General features: G+C 36.9%; 1 protein-coding gene across 5 annotated transcripts in view; it reads right to left on the minus strand.

Annotated features, from left to right (window-relative positions):
• The window catches only part of GPATCH2 (G-patch domain containing 2), a 174217-nt gene that overhangs the window by 49817 nt on the left and 101763 nt on the right, over positions 1 to 22637 (minus strand). For 3 of the 5 annotated variants that reach the window (XM_082857831.1, XM_082857832.1, XM_082857833.1), the window contains exons 7-8: positions 10126 to 10165; positions 3507 to 3577 (exon numbers count right to left, since the gene is read on the minus strand). In XM_082857831.1, the coding sequence (XP_082713957.1) occupies positions 3507 to 3577; positions 10126 to 10165 (111 nt within the window). Of the gene's footprint in view, positions 1 to 3505; positions 3578 to 6673; positions 6801 to 10125; positions 10166 to 22637 lie in introns of those variants that run through there. The other 2 variants (XR_014326826.1, XM_082857834.1) reach the window with 2 other exon arrangements.

Raw genomic sequence — 22637 nt, forward strand, 5'->3', positions numbered from 1 at the left:
TCAAAGCACACAAGCACACCTGTGTGCCCCCATCTCACAAGCACAAGTTCAAAATAGCACACCCCTTCCCTTAATACCGGGGACTTCTTGTAGTTTTCTGCTTATTTTCTCTTTCTGAATTCCTCCTGGGTTGACCCTGGAGGAGAGAAGCCGTCTTCTTATAGTTTAGTATCAGTAATCTTATAGTTCAGAATCTTGACTGTAACAGCAACTGAGACCAAATTTCTAATACACAACTTCCAAGCAGTACAGTTTTCTTAATTACCATCTAACTGCAACTCACAAGTTTAGATATTATCACTATGATTTTTTGGACACGAGTTATTTTAAAATGTATTTTTAACTCCAAGCTTAAAAAAAAATTATTTTTGTCAATGATTTCTCTTAATCACATTCAAATTAAAGGATATGATCTTTATGATACATATTCATTAAAATTTGTTGATAGTAGCTTTGGCCTGGTAAGTGGTCAATTTTTGTAAATATTACATGTGTCTTTGAGAAGAATGCGTTTTTGTTAATAGTTTGGGTGAAAAGGTTTATATAATATCATTAAGTTTGTTAATTTTCTGTTATGCAAATTTTATGATGGCTTAAACTCTCAATAACATGAATGCTGTATTGAAGTGGGAGCACCATGATAGTGGGTTAGTGAGTTTCTCCATTCACTGCTATTAATATTTGCTTTATATATTTTTCCGAGTCTATTTTAATGAATGTACACAATAATAAAATTATTAACTTTTTGGTAAGTTGAATCTTTTATCATTAAATTATGTGTTTCTTAAGCTTGTTAAGGCTTTTGTTCTTAAGTCAGTTTGTCTGGTAGGAGAGTCTCTTTTATAGTATATCTGGTATATGCTGTTCCATCCTTTAGTTTTCCACCTTTCTTTGTCATTATTTCAGGTATGTCTCTTAGAAAGAACATACAGTTGGATTTTAAAAGAAAAACTAAATCTGCTTAGTTTTGCTTTGAACTGACAAATTTAATCCATAAATATTTATTGTAATTACCGATACATGGACTTGACTCAATTATCTAACTTTTTTTTTTTCTGTGTTCCATTTTGTCTATGCCTTTTTCCCCCCTTTATTGACTTTTTAAATGGATTTTTTGAGGTCATTTATTCCATTCAACCCCACGCCCGCCAACTGGCTTGGAATTTACATACTCTATTTCTTTTGACTTAGTAGTTATTTTTGATATTTTACCATGAATACTTAATACAGTCTTATCAAGTAGCAATCTCTTAACTGAGCAATGAAGTAAACACCCCAAACAATTCAAGGACCTTAGATTGGACTTGAACTGTAATCATCAACACTGCCAATTTAACATGCTGTTATTTTCCACTATCTTAGATTGTCTTTTGAAAAGTCCTATGAATTACATATTATAACTGTCAACTTATATAAACAATGGTTGTTTAAACTTACTGAAATCTTTAACAGCTTATTGGCTTAGTATTCATTTTTTCATCTTAGACTTTCCTGGGGAGATCCTTTTCTTGAAATACATCCTTAGAAAGTCTTCTAGCAAAGGTCTGTTGGTAGTAAACTTCCTTAGTTTTTGAAAATCTTAAACTGTTTTTACTTCATCTTCATATATGAAAGATGTTTTTCTAGGCACATAGTTCTATGCTGACAATGTATTTTCACCCAGTACTCTGAAGACTTGTCCACTGTTTTCTGGTTTCACTGTCAGTACTCAGAAATCTGATGATGTACAGCTGTCATTCCTTTGTAGTAATTCATCCTTTATCTCTGGATTCTTTTAAGATCTTCTCTTTGTTTTTGGTGTACTACAGTGTACTACTAGGTATGGATTTCTTTCTATTTATTCTAGTTGGTATTCACTGTGCTTTCTGTACTTGTATCTATAGATTTATAACTTTCACCCATTTAGGGAATCCTTAGCCAACATCTCTTCAGCATCATGTTTTTTTCAGCCTTTCTATACCCTCCATCAAAGCCTCTAAGCTTAAATATATCTTAGATCTTTCCTGGGTCTCTTAACCACTCTTTCATTTTTCCATCTCCTTATATTTTTATGCTGCATTCTGGCCTACTTCTTTAGCTGTACCTCCATTTCACAATCACACTTCTCATTTTTAACAATTATATGCTTTTGATTCAATTCTGCTTGAACAATTCTAATAGTGATCTGTTGCCTGCTTATTTTATTTCTATAAACGTGGCATTTGTAATTATTTATAACCTGTATAAAATTTATATAATCCATACTTTATAATTTCAGGATCTGACATCCTTAGGGGTAACTATATTAGTTTTATGTTGACTATCACTGATGGTCAACTTATTATGTTTGACAATTTTTGATTGTCTAAATTAGACATGCTAGATAGGATTTATGTTAGCTTCTGCAGATACCTAGTGGGTTCTCAGTTGGGGTTAGTCTGTACAACATGGTACTTGGAAGCTACATTGCTTGCTTGGGAGTGTTAAACACAGTGGCCAGCACACTAACTACGGGAGGCCAGGAGATGCAAAGGCAGCTGCCGAGGTCGGTTATCTTGTTAAAAATTGAGCAAGTGTAAATCACAGGGCAGTAGTTCTGATCAATATTCTGATAGCCATTTTCACCTAAGTAAAAATGAGGTCTTCAGAAACACCACATGCAAAATTTGGAAATACGCTGTCTAAAACAATAAACTGGGGCAAATTTTTTTTATTAAAGAAAAAATATAACATCGACTCAGCAATATAAAATGAGTAAGAACACAGAAGCACTTTTAAAAAAGAGTATATTTTCTATATACTTATTTATGTATTATTAGAGATAAATATACATGTTGCTCTCTCATAAAGCCTAAGTACCATTTAAGTTTTGGGGAAAAGATTAATTCTCTTTTTTTAAAATTAAAAAACTAATTATTCTAAAACTTGATCTAAAATTCGTTAGTTATGGGTGGCAGAGATTTTCTTTTCTTCTAAAAATGCACTCATATACAGAATGGACTTGAGGACACAGGGAGGGGGAAGGGTAAGCTGGGACGAAGTGAGAGAGTGGCACGGACATATATCCACTACCAAATGTAAAACAGATAGCTAGTGGGAAGCAGCCGCATAGCACAGGGAGATCAGCTCAGTGCTTTGTGTCCACCTAGAGGGGTGGGATAGGGAGGGTGGGAGGGAGACACAAGAGGGAGGGGATATGGGGATGTATGTATATGTGTAGCTGATTCACTTTGCTATACAGCAGAAACTAACACACCATTGTAAAGCAATGATACTCCAATAAAGATGTTAAAAAAAAAAGGTACTCTATTTTTCATCAGCTTAAAAAAGTACAAATAGAAGGGTATCTTTCTATTCATTACTAGTAATCCTGAAATAGATTCTAATAAACAATACATAAAATATTTTAAGTTGGCACTCCAGAGCCAAAGGCATCCCAGCTATAACTCACCATATTCGTATTGGTATGGAAAAAAAAAATCACATGATTTAATGATCAGAGTAAAAAGCGATTTTAAGTTGCTTACCTGCTGGCTGTTTTCACAGAACAGTTTTTCTTGTGTCCTCTTTCAGCTCGGTTGTCTCTCAGAAGCTGATGCTGTCCAAAGTGTTAAAACAAAGTTGTAGAAACAAAAATATTTCCATTATATTATTTTGTAAGTAGAAAAGTATTCTTCTCATTCAGAGGGACACTATTTGTTCACTTGCATTACTTTTTCTTCTTTTTGTTTTTTTACTGGTTTTTCTTAAAACGAAGACAACTACTTTTGCTAGAGATGCCACTGACACACTTATAAAAATGTTGCTAAGAGTTGCCAGTGCTTGCCTGACAGCTTACACTGCTCTTATAGTCACTTAATATACAGCCTAGAGCTGGAGGTCTAGGACTCACTTCTAATTCTGGTTCTCTGGAGTGGTCCCGGTAAAAGTAATGCAACCTCTCTTACCAATGCTTCTACCAGTGCATTCAGCTACGAATTTTTCGAGGCTTTGTCACCTACGATGACATAAAAGATCTAATCTTACTTTCTCTGTATTTACTGGCCTAACATGGTAAAGAAACATTTAAAACATTCTTTTTCAAAGAAATTATTGGCTTGGAAATATATAATTAGAAAAAAAATACAGATTTGACTGCCTCCTCAAAATGCCTCACCATACACTTCCCTTCACACTTGCTTTAGCCTAACTAATTGGAAAGAAAAAAAACCCAAGTAGTCAATACTTTTTGCTGTGTGTACTCTCAAACTGTAGCTTATCTTATTTATGCAGAAATGTGATTATATGCAAGACTGGGCTAATAAGAAGTTGTACAGCATATTAGAAATTAACCTTAATAAAAATAGAAATCTTAGGAGTAATAGTGCAGGAAAGATCTGGGTTCGAATCCCAGCTATACCAGTAACTAACAAGTCACTAGGTTTTAAAAACAGGTCTACCATTTATAAGCTGTGGAACGTCTCTAAGTCTCAGTTTCCACCTGGAAAATTGAGATAACAATAATATCTACCTGTAAGGGTGCTGTGAGTGTTAAATAAGATAAATCATGTCAAACGCTTAGCACTATGACCAGAGCATAAAAAGTGCCGAGTAAATGGTTCAAATGCTACAATTATAATTAATGAGCCTGGTTGTCAGTGGTTATTGTCTGACCAATATCAGTAACTTCTAATGAAATAACTGCTTTGAACTATTTAATGACATCATTTACAATCAATTACTAGCCACATTTGGCCATCCTTGAGAAGGAAAATAACTTAATTAGATCACAAAGAACATTGTTAGATCATTATTTCAGGAATGTCTTAACTAAATAAGACTACTTTATATTTCTCTTAAATATCTGCTTCTTTCCATCCCCACTACCAACATCCCAGTCCAGGCCATCATTTTCCCTCACCTACAACAGCCTCTCCAAAAGCCTCCCTGCCTCCAGCCTCACTCCCATTTAATCCATTCTCCACACTGCAGGCAATAATTCTAAAACTAGATCTGATTACATTATTCTCTTCAGATAAACCCCCAAATCTTGTACAAGGCTCTCATGGCCCTTCATAATTTGATTATATTTCTAAACTCATAATTTATTATGCTTCCTCCTACCCCCCAACCTAAGCTCCTTATTTCTTTTTTTTTTTTTTTTTTTTTTTTTTGCGGTACACGGGCCTCTCACTGTTGTGGCCTCCCGTTGTGGAGCACAGGCTCCGGACGCGCAGGCTCAGCGGCCATGGCTCACGGGGCCAGCCGCTCCACAGCATGTGGGATCTTCCCGGACCGGGGCATGAACCCGTGTCCCCTGCATCGGCAGGCGGACTCTCAACCACCGTGCCACCAGGGAAGCCCTAAGCTCCTTATTTCTAAATGATAAATCCCAGCTATTCTGAACTTTTCAGTTTGGAGCATGTACCATATTCTTGCTCACCTTTGGCCCTTTGTTTTAGTTATTCAATCTGCCTGCATCTCCAAGGTCCAGCACAGTGCCTGGAACATTTTTAGTGTTCAATAAATATTTGTTGAATGAATGAGTGAATGAATGAATGAGATAAAGAAATAGGGAATGAGATATAGTATCTGATATGTAGATGAAGCCATACCTAATTATTACTACTTATAGAAAATAGCAACAATTTATCTTTAAGTCCATTAATCTGAAAGTGTTTCAATGTAGAAACACTTCGTACCATGAAAGCTAATTTGCTTCTGAAAAAAAAAATTAATTACTTTGGCATTTCTAATTCTAGTGCCTTTATAAAAAAACATATACAAACCAACATTTGTGACACAGATAGCTAGAGGTGACATGATAAAATCTCTACCTCCACCTTCAATTAATAGTAGTAGTTAACTAACTTTTCTAATTGTTAGATAAGACGGATACGTGAACACTATTCCTGATATTTGTGTTAAAACAGTTTAAACAAAGAACTCAAAAAATCCCAAACATATGTTCTTAAATAAGAAAAGAATTCTACAGTTTAGTTTTTTAAAAAGGCAACTATAATAACCAAAGTAAATATTAGGCTATACCTACTAGGTCTGGTTAGTTCTCAGGGAGGCCACCATCTGGATGAACTAAAATGAGATAGCAACTTCTGTGAACTCTAAGGTTAGAGCTCCTTCTATTAGATTCACATGAGAATTTTCCTCAAATTTATAGTTCCTCAAATTTATAGTTTTGATGGGCTTTGTATATAAAAAGAGACAAATATTGGAATTATTTAATATAATGCATCTATATTAAAAAGTCATCACAAAATTATCTCATTTTATCAATAAAATTATAAGTCTGGGTGTATCTTTGCAAATTTAAAATCAAGCTCAGAGAGAAAAATACAGACTCAGATCTCTGGGTCATGAATTTAACAGGTTAATATGGGAACCTAGATCTTTTAAGGGGCGAAAATGAAAAAATTAATCCAGAGTGTTATTTGAATAGAAAACATACATTTGTATTTGAAAGTTTCCCAACATGTGTCTGCTCTGCCCCAACAACAAAAAAAAGGTGGCAGGGGGTAGGAGGAGCATCAGATCAGGAATTCATGATAAAAGACACAAGAGTCCTGGAGCTCTGCTCTGATAAGCAAGAGTAGCTCATCAGGTTTTGAAAGATTCTTCACTTCTCTTACTGCTAACTTTTCCTGTTTCCTTGGACTCCTATCAGTGTCACAAGTGAGGTCAGTTTTCAGGGCTCTGACTCAACACCATCAACTCCGATTAATAACAGAACTTCTGAATATGGTGCGAAGTGCTTCTTACCTTCTGACTCTCAGATTGCTGGACTTAGGCCAAACGGAGAGACAATTCCCTTATTAGTGAGTGACCTGCAGATGTATATTAAAAAATGACTCACATAAGAATGACATGAACATTCATAAACACAAAACCTAGTACAATGTGAGGTTTACAAAAGGTACGCAATTTTAAAATCTGCTGAATGAAACCAGGAAGAGAAATGTTCCAAGTGGATCATGGTTGCTCCTGTGACAGAAAGGGAGCTGAGAATTTCTGTGGCTATTCATGCTACTTTTAAAAGATTATTTTGTGCGTGTCACGTTCCTAGCACAAGAGGAAAAAGCAAAGAGCAGAATACTTATTCCACGGCAATCCTATCTTTACCACCTGATATTCAGAAGGCATTCAAGCTCAAGACTGTTTCTGATTAGCAGCCACTTTTCAGGTAACTCCTCAAATGTCTACAAAAGAATTTCAAGTCTCTCCACACTTGGCCTTTCACAGGGTCCTCACCTTAAAAGGAGTACTAAGTAATCTCTAAACAATGACCTGTGGCTCCTTAAGATACTAGTAAACTCAGTCAAAAATATCACACCATTAGATATTCAAGGAGGAAAATCCTCAGAATTAAAAAAGACACACACACAAAATGAGGCTTCCTGCAGCTGCTTCTGTCTCCTTACTTCTACTACTGAGCCACCTTTCAATTTTCTCTTTTGTGGCCTCTGTGGTGCCCTCTCTGTGGTTTTCTCAAACATTTACCAACATCCTGTAGTGACTGCTTTCCTGCCCCAGATTTTACCCACCTCAGAGGAAAAGCTATGTTGTCTATATAAATACCTCTTTTTGTAGAAATAAAGAGTACCTGAGAGATAACGGCTGATGGACAACAGTGATTTACTGAATGTGTGATAAAGAAACGCTGAGTATGCATGATGTAAATGGAAACGGGACTTTGCACTAAAGAACAGAAAGGGGAATCTTAAGGTGGGGAAAGCAGTGAGGGGTGGGATTTCAAAAGTGGGGTTAATATTATCATTTCTTTATGTTGGTAAGTTGGTATGGGAAAAATAAAAGGTGTTCATGCATGCTAATAGTCATTCATTCAACAATATATTGAAGGATTTTATACTTTTTCATGGTCTTGCATTTTATCTTGCATTTCATTTAGGTCCTACCTTGGACCTAGGTTTAGCCAATAGTTTACTGTGCTAAAGTTAGGTCTAAGTTGAATAAGAAAATTTTATCCCTCAAAACATGAGTAGTTTGCATGTGTATTTGTATACACACGTATATGTGCAACTGTTACTCATTATTCATGGGTTCTGTACTTGCAAATTCACCTATTTGCTAAAATTTATTTGTAACACCAAAATCAATATTTCTGGTGCTTTAGCAGTCATTGGCAGACATGCACAGAGTGACAAATTTGAGTCCCCTGTAGCGCACGTTCTCAGCTGAGGTCTGACAAGGTGATGTCTGTCTTCTTGTTTCAGCTTTCATACTGGAAACAAGTGTCTTTTTCGAGGTCCGTTCAGTGCTATGTTTTTTTGCATTTTTTTCTTGTTCTCATCTTCATGGTTTAAAATAGCCTCCTAGTATTGTGCTGAACTGCTGTCTAGTGTTCCCCAGTGCACGAAGGTTGTGATGGGCTTTATAGAGAAAATATGTGCATTAGACAAGCTCCCTTCAGGAATAAGTTATAGTGCTGCTGGCCATGAGTTCAGTGTTAATGAATCAATAATATGTATTAAATGAGGTGTCTTTAAACAGAAACACACATCAAATAAGGATATGTATTGACTAGTTAATGAAAATGTTGTGACCAGAGAGTCTCAGGAACCTAACCTTGTATTTTTCCTGGGAGCGATTTTTCAGTATTTGCTACGTTCATTAGTATTCTTATCAACCTCATAGAACATAGCTATTACAAACAACAAGAATCAACTGTGTTCATTAACTAATAACCTATCTAGTCAAGATAAAAATCTGAAATGGTATATCAGAGTTTAAGCCAAAGGGTGAATCAAAAATTTGTCTAAAATATTTAAAAATTAAAAAAAAAAAGATTGGTCAACTTTCTTCTCTATATGTTCTTAGCTATTTGTTAATTTTTAATGACAGAAAAAAAGTTTGGCTGGAAGCAGCCAGTTACACTATAATCTAAAGCACAGATTTATAACATTACTTTAGTATTTCTCAAATTCTAGAAGGTGGAAAATGATCTTTACAAAATCGTATTTGGGGATAAACTATATCCTCATGCGACTTACTACTAGAAGCAGAATCTTACTGTAATCATTTTACACAGAGGGTATGAACCATTTGGGAAAGCAGAAAGTCTAAGTTTTACATTCTGAACAAACACACTGCGGATGCAACGTAGCCTAGTTAATTTCCAAAACTTTAGAAATAACGGTATATATTCTATTATTGTGAGAAATATATTTAAAGGTGCAAATTGCTCTCATGGAAAAAGGCCAAGTTTACAAAAAATCATTAAACTGAATTCACATATTTTTCTTTAATTAGATTCATGTGTGTTAAGAAATATAGTATCGCTTATAATGAAGTATTTGGCACTTTGCTGTTATAAGAAAAGGGAACTATGGTATGTGCAACCAACTCTGGACCTGCCGCCCAGCTTAAGAAATAAGACATCACCAATACATAAAATAATGTTACCAATTACCATTACTAAGCACAATCTCCTCTTTACCGACCTACCTACCTACCCCTCAGAAGAAATGATCCGTGTGGATTTGAGGCTTTTCATTCGCATATATTTAAAGGTATTTCTTACATATCATACTATTGACTCACTTAAAAAATAACTCTTAGAATCCATAATGAAAAAAAAGGCTTAACAAGGATGCAAAGCCTAAAACATATATGCGTTACAACTTATCAAAATTTTAAGCCCTAAATTACCTTATCACGCTGCAGAGAGAGAACTAACACATTCAACAAAGAAGATAGACTACTTATTTTATATGTAAAGTTAACCAAAATGAATGTCAAGTTCTTGCTAAGTCAACTCATCATTGTGCTGCCATGAAACTAATAAAAAATTAAAAAAAAAAACTCACTTAGAAATATAACGTACGCTTGTAAGAAACCATTATCACCTTCAAAACTTCAAAAATAAAAATATTCTCTTGCTGACTGATCTTGTTTAATACAAAGCAATTTTTTCAAGCGTATGTACTATTTTGGTACCTTAACTTTGCAAAAAACATATGTGAATGGTGAAGTCCTACAAACTAGTGATGTATCAGCACCGGCACAATGAACTCCTTTTAAAATAACCTGGGACTTTATCCTTTCTCATAAAACTGATCTACTACCTTGAAGGGAGATAGTTAAATATTTGAAAGACTGAGTAACTTCCTTTTGGATTAGAATGTTCCTTACCTGGCCATGCTCTGTCCTAGCCCCAGGGCTAAACCAATGGCTGCAGAGGAAAGAGAAAAGGAGTTAGCAGGAAACTCACTAAAAGCACATGCTCTCACGTGATCAGTCTGCATGTGCTGTAAGAAATGTATATGCCACCAGCAACAGAGCCTTAAAATATGCTGTATTTTAATGGATATTTCATGTAATCCTAGACTTACACCGATTTTGACAGAAATGTAAAAGTGCTCATAACCCGGTAATTTTCAGTTTCATAAGCAAACTCAGTTAGAATTACATTTCCATTTAATTATGTTAACATAAACGCTGGGACTGTATTCATTTTATGAATCGATTCTGGTTATAAAATCTACAAATGCTATCACTTACCACAACTTAATTACAGCATCATTACAACAAATGATGACCTTTTGATTGCTGGAGTTTTAAAAAACATTAAAGATACAAGAATATTACATCCTCTGGCTGTGTCCCGAGCAACAGTCACACGAGGCCCTTGATGTGAATTCTAAAGCATCAGCTGAAGGTCCCTTGATCCCATTCCTTCCATGGGATTCTGGATTCTGGCTGAGAACAAATTCAACAACAACACTGGAGATACATAAGTCATGGCACAGTTGAAACGTTCCGTTCTTGCACTGTGCCTCACCCTGCCTGGCCCACCCCATACTGTTCCAGCTGCAACTTGGGCTTCTAATAGTCTATCTGGTGATACCTTTTCAGTAGGAGTTATCATTAGCTGTGTGCCCAGTCATCTGGCCAGTATTCTGCTAAAAAACTAACTGTAAACATCAAGGAAATCGAGAGAGACATTGTGGGAAATAAGCCAGTAAAAGCCCACAATCATAGGGAATGATACTAATATCATTATTAATGCTATCTATTTTTTCATCATATTGAGTACAGGTATGTGCCAAGCACTCTTTAGACACATGACATGTATGTATTATTTCCCATCCTCACAAAAACCTTACAAGGTTATTCTCATGTTCCAGCTGCAGGAATGATTGAGGCTCAGATGCTAGGTTATTTGCCCAAGGTGCTCAGCGCACCATACCACACAGGACAAAGGGCTCACGTGGAAAGAGCACATTTCCTGGTTCCCTCCAACACTTCTATGTATTCTCCTTTGTGGTACTAAAACCTGGGAATAAACAGCCTCTATATTAATATGCTCTTATTTTGTCTATGCTCTTCCCGGAACATTTCTCAAGCTCATAGACAGCAATGCTCTTTGGCAGGTCAGATTCCATTTTTGCTGTGGCAGTGGACACTTACTGCTATTTGTAAATGACATGTGGATTAATCACCAACTAGCAACTAACTATTTACTGCAGTTCCCTGACAACTTGACTGATAAATTTCCCCTCTGCTATGGATTGTACCCTTTTTCTTTAAAGAAAACTATTTTTTAGAAAATCAAATGCATACACACAGTTAAAACAAAACAAATAAACAGAAAGTGTTTGTTTCATCTATCCTGACCCCTAAGCTCTGTTCAGAGAAACCACTGCCAACTCTTTCTGCCTCTTCTTTTGGTATTTAATGATGTATTTCTACAGAATATGGTTATACTGATATTTTGTGATTGATTTTAGACATTAATAATTGACTTCCTATTATTGTAAATTTAGCTCTTTTATAACTCTCAAACCCCTATTTCCAGTTATAACACCATTTTTAATTAATCAGTTGTGAATACAGATATTATGACTACATGAATACTTTGTGCTGCTGAATTTTTCTTTTTGTTTCTCCTAAAGTTGACAGTTAATTTGTTTTTCTTCCTTTGCTATTATTTCTAGGTACTGGTGACCTTTTCCAGAGAAGTGTCCAGGAAGTGGTGTGGGAAGAATCTGGATCATAGTGTCATAGGTGGGTACAGGAGAAGAGGGATGTGAGGAAGTTAAGTGGGTATAGTATAATCCACTCTTTCTACAAGTTAGGCTTTCAAAGTATGAGAGGGAGAGAGAACAGAAAAAAATGGAAAAGAAGAGGTTTAAAAATGTAGTATATAATGAAAGAAGTTTTTGGAAGAAAAAAAATGTTCTTTCCGATCACAGACACAGGTGCTGGAATCAGCCTTGGACAGAAGAAAAATCATTTCCTCTAATACTAAGACAAAGGAAAGTGAAAGAAGGTATATTTGGATAAGCTCATCCAAATTTGTGACTAACAGCCTTACTTTGGAAAGTTGAAGAAAAGGTCAAATTCTTGGGGGTAGCGGGGAGATGGGCAGCTTATAACAGGGGCTTGGTGACAAGACATAGAATAGCTTTGGGGGACACATAAAATGTTACGGAAGGTCATGCTAAAGCATTGCTGAAAGATCTACTGAAGTTCAAGATTATATATCTGTGTAGCAACAAATCATATAATCTTTCTTTAAATTTTATTTTTAATTTTTTAACATCTTTATTGGAGTATGATTGCTTTACAATGTTGTGTTAGTTTCTGCTGTAAAACAAAGTGAATCAGCTATACGTATACTTATGTCCCCATATCTCTTCCCTCTTGCGTCTCCCTCCCACCCTCCCTATCCCACCCCTCTAGGTGGTCACAAAGCACCGAGCTGATCTCCCTGTGCTATGTGGCTGCTTCCCACTAGCTAGCTATTTTACACTTGGTAGTGTATATATGTCCGTGCCACTCTCACTTCGTCCCAGCTTCCCCTTCCCCTTCCCCATGTCCTCAAGTCCATTCTCTAGTAGGTCTGTGTCTTTATTCCTGTCTTACCCCTAGGTTCTTCATGACATTTTTTTTTTTTAGATTCCATATATATGTGTTAGCATACGGTACTTGTCTTTCTCTTTCTGACTTACTTCACTCTGTATGATCTTATTCACCAGTGCTCAGCAGAAGAGCAGTGGATGTGGGTGGCTGTACAGACTGATCCAAGGTTAGGAGTTTATGGAACAGGACGGTAGGCAGGATTCTAAGAGGACCCCCAGTGATCCACACCCTTGCACAACTTGCTCTCTTTGAACGTAGGAACGACCTGTGGATATGATGGGATAGTCACCCCTACAATTAGGTTGTGTTTTATGGCACAACTGGCTTTAAGAAGGGGAGATTATTCTTGGTGGGCTTAAGCTAAGCGGGTGATTCTTTGAAGGGACTGAACTCTTCCTGGTGAAAGAGATTCACAGTATGAGAGTTTCAACTGGAGAACCCAACATTTATTGAGCTTTACTGAAAGACAGGCAGTGTTCTCGTTTAATCTTTAAAGAATCCCGCAAGATAGGTACTACCCCCATTTTGCAAGTGAAGAAACAGGCTCAGGGAGGTTGAGTGATTTGCCAGAGATTTCATAACAAAGTAGCAGAGCTGGAATTCAAACCTGTATATTCAATTCCAAAGCTCATGTTCCTTTTAACTATTATACATATTGTCACCAGTTAGGGTAGCAGAAGTTGAGGCAGAAAAAAAGACTGGCACAGGTGCCTGTCTAACTCACCCCGTTAGGTTTAGATGTTTCCTTGTCTAAGCTTTCAATACCTTTGCACATGTCTCCATTAAAGCAGTTATATTCATATATTGTAGTTGTTTATTTATCCTGATAAAAAAAATTGGAGGTCCTTAAGAAAGAGATACTGATGATAACTGTAGTAACAGAACAGTAGTAGTAGTTGGAAGGAAATGTAGTGGTAGTAATAACAGAAGTAGCAGTAAAAGCACTCCCACAACTCGGTATCTCAGTAAATGTTTGATACCTACTGGGAACCGTGGTAACGGTCATATGTAGATTACCTCATTCAAACCTCACACCTTACGGAAGAGTGCTATTGCTATTCAAGGTCACAAAGCTAGCAGGCACTGGTGTCGAGACTGGGACCGAGGCTGTCTGATTCCACACCCTGGATTCTTAACCACCATTCTCTTTCACTGCCTTCAGTTATCGTAATTTGGGGGAGGGGAGTTTTTCCCTTTTGCTCCGTTTTCTTTTTTTCTCTTTTTTAATGGACTCATGGAATGTAAAGGTTACTTAATAACTTTTTAGTGAAAACATGAACAAATCAGGAAATCTAGAGAAAGTAGTGTCCTTGAAATCCAAAGAGTCAAATTTATGTAAAGACAGCAGAGGAAAAAAGGCCGTGAAAGAGGATGAAGTTGTAGAGGCATTTATTTACACTGGAGCCAAGATTCCCAAGGGGATTTATGAGGGAGGGGGCTAACAGTGAAACGCACACCTGGGAGGAGGGGACGCAGAAGAGTCTGCTATTGATCAGTTGCCGGGGATGGCTAGACCTAGAGACAGAGCTGGATGGCCTGTCTGTTCTCAAGATTCCGAGGGGCTGCATGTGGTTTCTGGGCTCACTTCTCCCTCTAGGATACAGATGCAGTTTGGGGATGTCTAAGAACTGAGCCTGACACACATTATTTCATTTAATCCTCACCTGCCCTGTCGATAATGGGACTAGCCATCACCTATGGAGCCCTCACTATAGCGTTCTTTTTAGCAGAGCAATGTGGTCGGTAACTGTGGAGTAGAAGGGAGTTTTTTGTTTTCCTTTTAAGTAAGAAGTAGATAATAAAGCTTTAGGGAACAAGGTTTTTTGAACTAAAATCTCTGCAGACTCAGAGCTCCACACTGATTCCTTCTCACTGTTCCTTAATCCCTTGCCCTCACCCACAGTGCTGAACTACAAGTAGCAGAAATGTACAGGATTTCATGAGAAGTCAAATGATATTACAGCTATGCAAAAGGACAAAACCAACCTCAAAATTCTTAACTGAGGTCTCCTAAAGAAGTACTTTCCAAAAGGAAAGAGCCACAGCAGTTTATAATACAGATTTTGGTTCTTAGAGTTTCTATTTTTTATAGAGTTTCTATTTTTTGACGCAGAAGCATAATTTTATATTAACTTAGTGTGTCCTGTGCACATCATGGTCTAAACTTGTGCTCTCTAATATGGTAGCTCCTAGTCATCTATGGCTATTTAAATGAATATTAAAAATTAAGTTCCTCAGTTGCATTAGCCACATTTCAAGTGCCCTAGACATACATGGTTAGCAGCTACCATCATCAGCAGTGCAGATACAGAACATTTCCATTACTGTGAAAAGTTCTACCGGACACCACTAGTTTACAGATTATCACTGAAAATTCGAATGAACTTTGGAAATGGAATATAATCTTCTACACTGAACATCTTCCTTGTGAACCATGACTGCTCTATTGAAGAGACTTGTAAGTATGAAGAAGTATATAACAGAAAGGGGGTGGGTTGAGGAATGGGGAAGTAGAAATGTCTGTTAAACTCCTAACTCAGTATTCTATAATAGGGTTTCATGGAGCAAGACATGGGAATAAAAATTAAGGTGAGAGGCTAGCGTATTAAGAAGCAGCCATATGCTAGGTAAGAACCAGATCTTGGCAGCAACTACAACTGAGGATGCCAAAAGGCTAAGGCACATGTGTCAATGTAGAAGACATTGACAGGGAGCTCCACACGACCTTCAGGACCTAGGATGATACGTGAATTTTGGTATTCTTGGTTCTATCTCTGCCTGTGGTTCTCAAAGTGTTGTCTTCAAAGTGTATTCTGTGCAGCCCTGGGCGGGAGTGAGGACGTCCCTGGAATACTGAACTAGTAGTCACTGTATTCCTCACTGCCATGAACGTGCAGGGGGAAAACAAAAAAGCCAGTTTCACTGAAGAATATTCTTGACATAGCAGTAAACATTTTTTATTAAATCTCAACTTAAGAAAATTATTCGTGGTGAAATGCGCAGTACACAAAGCATAAAGCCTTTTATATATATAAAGTATAAAGCCTTTTTTTTTTTTCTTGTGGTACGCGGGCCTCTCACTGTTGTGGCCTCTCCCGTTGAGGAGCACAGGCTCCGGACGCGCAGGCTCAGCGGCCATGGCTCACGGGCCTAGCTGTTCCGCGGCATGTGGGATCTTCCCGGACCGGGGCACGAACCCGTGTTCCCTGCATTGGCAGGCGGACTCGCAACCACTGCGCCACCAGGGAAGCCCTTGAAAGTCTTTTATAGTTATCCTATTATAGTCTTCTGCAACAAAAATGTGTGTGTATATCTATATAACATATATACATATGTATATAAATACACATATAACATTTCCTTAAGGATCTGTGATTATAAAACTAGATTAAAAATTATTTTGAAAAGTTTATAAGTCAGTCAATGCTAATAATAATTGTTAGTTGATAACCATCAGTTACTTAAGGTCTGAAATAGTTTTCATTAGTACTCAACTAAACCAACATAAATACATTTTGACAATACTAAACTTAAAAATAAAATTTTATTAGAAAGCTATCATTAACACGTTTTCCCCCCAAATTAGTTCACATATCCATTGATGACTATTACCATTAGCATCAATTCTACTGTTATTTTTAACAATTTGAGTGCTCAGAAACCTGTTCACACAAATTGACAAATGGAAATAAAAGGAATTTGGTTAGAACCAACACTTGATTATTGAACTCCTTCAGAGTTTTACGCCAAAAAATATCACACACAATGATTTCAAGATTAAGCGGTATTTTTAATAATCTACCAGATGCTGAAAACAAAGAATTAGTAACTACCTAAATTGCATAAAGCTTTGTGACTTAGTCATTTGATTTAATCTGTCAACATCATTATCAGTACAATATGAATGACCCCCTGTTTGGAACCCAAGAGGATTTTACACTACAGGGAAATGTGCCAAGATCAGATCAGAACTGAGAGGGCATCTTTTTTTTCTAAAGTGGAAGAAAGGCAATTTTAAGACTCCCACCTGAGGGTAGGGCCCCCGAAGCACCCAGCTCTGAGACTCAAAGGACTGCAAAGAAAGAAGCAGTACTTAATGGGCATGTGAGCGCTCTCTGTGGCTGTCCCTCAAGGTTCAGCCCAGAGGGAGCCGGATGTTTGCCTAAAAATGTCCATCTCCCAGTCTTCTCCTGGAAGGCAAAGATTTGGTGGCAAACCTTACAAGCTGCCGCCTGAGGTTCTAGAGTCTAACTGAGGATGCATCTAGGGGCTGGCTGCCATCCTCCTCAGAGTCCAGGGGGCTGGGGGCTTCCCCCGCCTTCTCACTCCTGCTTTCTGGAACAACAAAACCAGGCTGCTAGCTTGTACACATGTCTGGTGCCCCAGCTTTTGCAGCTGCCACCGGAGGGACAGGCCCTGGATCTCCTGGCTCTGACAGCCAGTGAAGCTTGCATTCACTAGTCTTACAGGACTACAGCAAACAAAGAAGCAGTTTTTAAACAGACACAGGAACAATGTCCCCTCATGGCAACACACCTAAGCTCAGTGCAGAGGGAGCAGGCAAAACACCCGTCTGTTCTCCCTGGAAGGGTCTTAACTACCTACTTTCCCAGCTGTTACAACTGATCACATAAAAATACTAAGCATCACAAGAAACTACGACAAGCAATTATTTGCCAACAAATCAGATAACCTAGAAGAAATGAATAAATTCCTAGAAGCATAAAATTTACCAAAACTGAAATCACGAAGAAACAGAAAATCTAAAAAGACCAATTACTAGGAAGCAGATTGAACCAGTAATCAAAAACTATTCCCCCCAAAAAAAGTCCAGGACCAGATCACTTCACTGGTGAATTCCATGAAATATTTAAATATTTAAAATTAATACCAATCCTTCTCAAAGTCTTCCAAAAAATCAAAGAGGAGGGAACACTTTCAAACTCATTTTACGAGGCCAGCATTATATCCTGATACCAAAGCCAGAGAAGGATTCTACAAGAAAAGAAAATTACAGGCCAATATTCCCAATGAACATAGAAAAATCTTCAACGAAGTATTAGCAAAACAAATTCAACAGGGTCATACACAATGATCAAGTGGGATTTATTCCAGGGATGCAAGGATAGTTCAACAACTGCTAATTAATAAATGTGATACATCAAATTAACCAAATGAAGGATAAAAGTGTTATGATCTTAATAGATGCATAAAAAGCAAATGATAAAATTCAACATCTTTTCATGATAAAAACTCTCAACAAATAGAAGGAATGAATATACCTCAACATGGTAAAGGCCATATATGACAACCCCACAGCTAACATCATAGTCAATGGTAAAAAGCCGAAAGCTCTTCCTCTTAGATTAGGAAAAGGACGAGGATGGCTACTACTCTTGCCACTTCTATTCAACAGATATTGGAGGTCCTAGCCAGAGAAATTAGGCAAGAAAAAGAGAGTAAAAACATCCATACCAGAAAGGAAGAAGTAAAATTGTCTCTATTTGCAGATGACCTGATAGTACACATAGAAAATCCTAAAGACTCCACCAAAAAGCTATTAGAAAAAATGAACAAGTTCAGTAAAGCTTTAGGACACAAAATCACTATACATAAGTTGGCTGTGTTTGGATACACTAACAACAAAGTATCACAAAGAGAAGTTATGAAAACAATCCCATATATAATAGCATCAAAAATAATAAAAGATTTAGGAATAAATTTAACCAAAGAGGTGAAACATCTATACACCGAAAACTATAAAACACTGATGGAAGAAGACACAAATAAATGGAAAGAGATTTTGTATTCATGAACAGGAATAATTAATATTGCTAAAATATGTATAGTATGCACAGATATCCATGCAATCCACAGAGCGAAGGGAATCATAAAAATTCCAATGTCATTTTTCACAGAAATAGAAAACAAATCCTAAAATTTGTATGGAGCCATAAAAAACCCTAAGTAGCCAAAGCAACCTTGATAAAGAAGAGCAAATCTGGAGCTATCACACGTCCTGATTTCAAACTATCTTCAAAAAATACATACTAAATATATATATATTATATTATAGCAATCAAAAAAGTATGGTATTGGTTAAAAACAGACACATAGATAAATGGAACAAAACAGAGAGCCCAAAAATAAACCCATGCATATATGGTCAATTAATATACACACATACAATGGAGTCTTATTCAGCCTTAAAAGGAAGGAAATCCTGCCATTTGTGACAACATGGATGAACCTGGAGGGCATTATGCTAGATGAAATAAGCCAGACAGAAAAAGATAAATAGGGCTGATATCATTTATATGTGGAATCTTAAAAAAAAAAAAAAAAGTTGAACTTCTAGAAACAGAGTAGAATTGTGGTTGACAGGAGCTGAGGTGGGGTGTCGGGTGGAGGAGCTGGGGAGAGGCTGATAAAAGGGCACAAACTTTCAGTTATAAGATGAATAAAGCCTGAGGATCTAATGCACATTAATGACAACTGTAATTAACAATATTGTACGTAACTTTAAAGCATACAACAATATTGTATGCTTTAAAGTTAAGAGAGTAGATCTTAAATGTTCTCACCAAAAAAAAAAAAAAAAAAGTAAATATGTGAGCTGATGAATGTGTTAATTCGATGGTGGGAGTCTTTTTACAATGGGTGTATGTATATAAATATACATAAAATCATGTTGCACACTTTAAATATTCTACAAGTTTTTATTTGTCAATTATATCTCAATAAAGCTGAAGGGAAAAAAAAAAAAAAAGAAATGAGTTGCAAAAACTGTGCAGCACCCTGGAAGGGCATCTGAGGTAATGAACATATCAGCTGTGATCTTACATATAAATAACAAGAAAGGTCCTCCAAGAAAGCAGAAAAGGACTGCTTGCCAAATTGGACGTATATTAAGTGCTTCCTTTACCAAATAGGAGCTTTTGTTGAAATAGGCTGCATTCTCCACAATTCTATATTTTATATGCAGTCACCTTTAATTTAGGCTACATACAACATACTACAAGGAACCATAGCCAGATCTGATTAAAGCTTCATGTCACTCAGAGGTCCCGGATGAGATTTTGAGACAGATGATGTAACTGGATGAGACTTTGAAGTGGTCTTCTTTGGGAAAGGCAGGAAAGGTATTTCACACAGTATGTATGTATGGAGTGAAGAGTGTGTATGAATGTTGAAAAGTCAGTGAGCTGAGTACGACAAATTTTGTTAGCAGCTACTCAATGCAGAGTATCCTCTTCTTATCCTTATTTTGTTAGGGGCCACTATGTGCCAGACTCAAGAAACCTATCATGACTGATCTAAACCTTTGCTAGACACCTACATTCCTAAACGCGCTTGCAACTATGGGTGACCAAGTAACCCAGTTCTGGTCAATGAGAATTAAGGGAAGGTGGGTGAGTGATTTTTGAAAATAATTTTGTTTCTTGAGGAAAGCTGCTTGTACTGTCCTTCCCTCTTCTTCCTGCCTTGAATGCAGACATGATATGTGGAACCATAGGCGCCATCTTGAGACTATGAGGCAGTAAATGTGAAGACATATAAGAAAAAAAGACCAGGAAGATGCTATGTGTTGAAATGTGTCCCGCCCCCCCATCCAAAGATATGTTGGAGTCCTAACCCCTAGTACGGTAAATTGTGACCTTATTTTGAAATAGGGTCTTTACAGAGGTAATCAAGTTAAAATGAGGTCACTAGGGTGGGCCCTAATTCAATTTGACCTTATAAAATGCTATTATATATCTGTATCTGTGTCATTATAAAAAGCAGAAAGTTGGACACAGATACAGACATAGGGCAAAGGCAATGGGAAGATGAAGGCAGAGACTGGGGTGATGTAGCAGAAATCAAGGAACAGCAAAGATTGCCAGCAAACCACAAGTGAGGAAGGGGGCAAGGAACAGATTCTCCCTCAGGGCCCTCGGAAGTAACCAACCCTGATACCCTGATCTTGGACTTCCAGTCTTCAGAAATGTGCGACACCCAAAGCACTCTTAAGGAAGAAGAGCAAAGCTTGGAGGTGTCATGCTCCCTGGTTTCAAACTATACTACAAAGCTATAGTAATCAAAACAGTACAGTACTGGCACAAAAAAAGATACACAGACCAAGGGAACAGAATAGAGAGCCCAGAAACAAACCCACACTTATACGGGCGATTAATCTATGACAAAGGAGGCAAGAACATACAATGGGGAAAAGACAGCTTCTTCAATAAATGAAACTAATATAATATTGTATGTTACCTATACTTCAATAAAAAGTATTTTAAGAATATAGAAAATTAAAGGGAGAGTGCAAGAATGCAAGAGGAATTTTATTCTGCAATGAAATAAAAGAAAAAGTATGGAAAAAGAAAAGAGCTATGAGACAATACATTTGTTGTTTAAGTCACCCAGTTTGTGATACTTTGTTACTGTAGCTCTAGGACATGAATACAGGTGATGAAGCAGAAAAAGAGAAATAGTCTGGCCCTTGATAATATCCTTAAGCTTAGTAGCAAGCCCTAGAGCCACCTTCCTTCTAACTTCTCGTGTGAGGAAAAGAAAAACCAAATCTTTTGGTCTGAGCTAGCATTAGTTTCATACTCTGTTACTTGCACCTAGTACATCCTGAAAAATATAATAGATGACTTTTCAATCAGTCTTGAATAATAAATAGGGTTTTGACAGATATGGATAGGAGGAGATGAATGAGCAAAGTCACTGGCTAAAGGGGCCAGTGCAGCAGAGGTTCTATTCAGGGCACAGAGGTAGACAGCTGGACCACTGGTGTTAGGAGGAAGAGATAACGGATAACAAAGTGGAAATGTAACTGGAGCCAGGTTGTGGAAGGTGTTTAACGATATGCTAAGGTTTGTCTACTGTCAAGAGGCAATCAATACTGGAAGTTTTAATAGGAAAATAAAAGGATCAGAACTGAACTTGAATAGTAGAAGTAAGTAGTAGGTACTGAAATAGTGAGAGAGTAGAGACAGAAAGATCCATATAAAAGATAACAGACCTGTAATTAAAATAATGAAGGAGGATGTGGAAAAGAGGAGGTCAGAATGAGATACTAAAAAAAGTGGACGTAGCAGGCAGGGCACGAGGTAGTAAAATGACCGTTTTAGTCCCGAGTGTTGAGAGAATTGTAATGAAACACATTGGTATGACTTGGGAAACTCTAAAAACGGTGGCATCTAAGTTCCATCCCCAGAAACTCTTATTTATGGGGAGATGGGTGTGGAAGGGTTGTTGGGATATTACAATGAGGGTCATACCGGCTAATTTCAGAAGCAATACTCAACTGACATTATTGCATTTATGCTATTTTAAATACAAACTTTTATGTCTTCACTCACTCAACAACTGGCACTGGATTACGATGGTGATAGAGACTGTTTGTCCTCAGGGCATTTACAATCTTTACCAAATGCGAGTTTTGCCTTAAATATAGCTCTAAATCTACTTTCTTGAGTATTTGTTTTCTATCAGAACAGAAAATCGAGATGGAAACATACAAATCTTCTGGTGGTCCTTATGAGATAAAAAATGCTTTATCCATTTTTATTTTTATTTTTTTTCTGTTTGAGTGAAAAAAGAGAGAAGGTCTTTTATGGGATAATGAAACAATGAGTAAGATAAGCTCTTAAGAGGGAAGATTGTGATATCATAAGCTATAAAAGTAAATATATAAAAATAATCTATATAGATAATATTTTATATCATATAAATTATACTATATTAATATTTATAAATTAAGCTACATCTGAACAATAATTTCT

The sequence above is a fragment of the Leucopleurus acutus genome, assembly GCF_964270905.1.
Source record: "Leucopleurus acutus genome assembly, chromosome: 2".
Classification (NCBI taxonomy): Eukaryota; Metazoa; Chordata; class Mammalia; order Artiodactyla; family Delphinidae; genus Leucopleurus; species Leucopleurus acutus.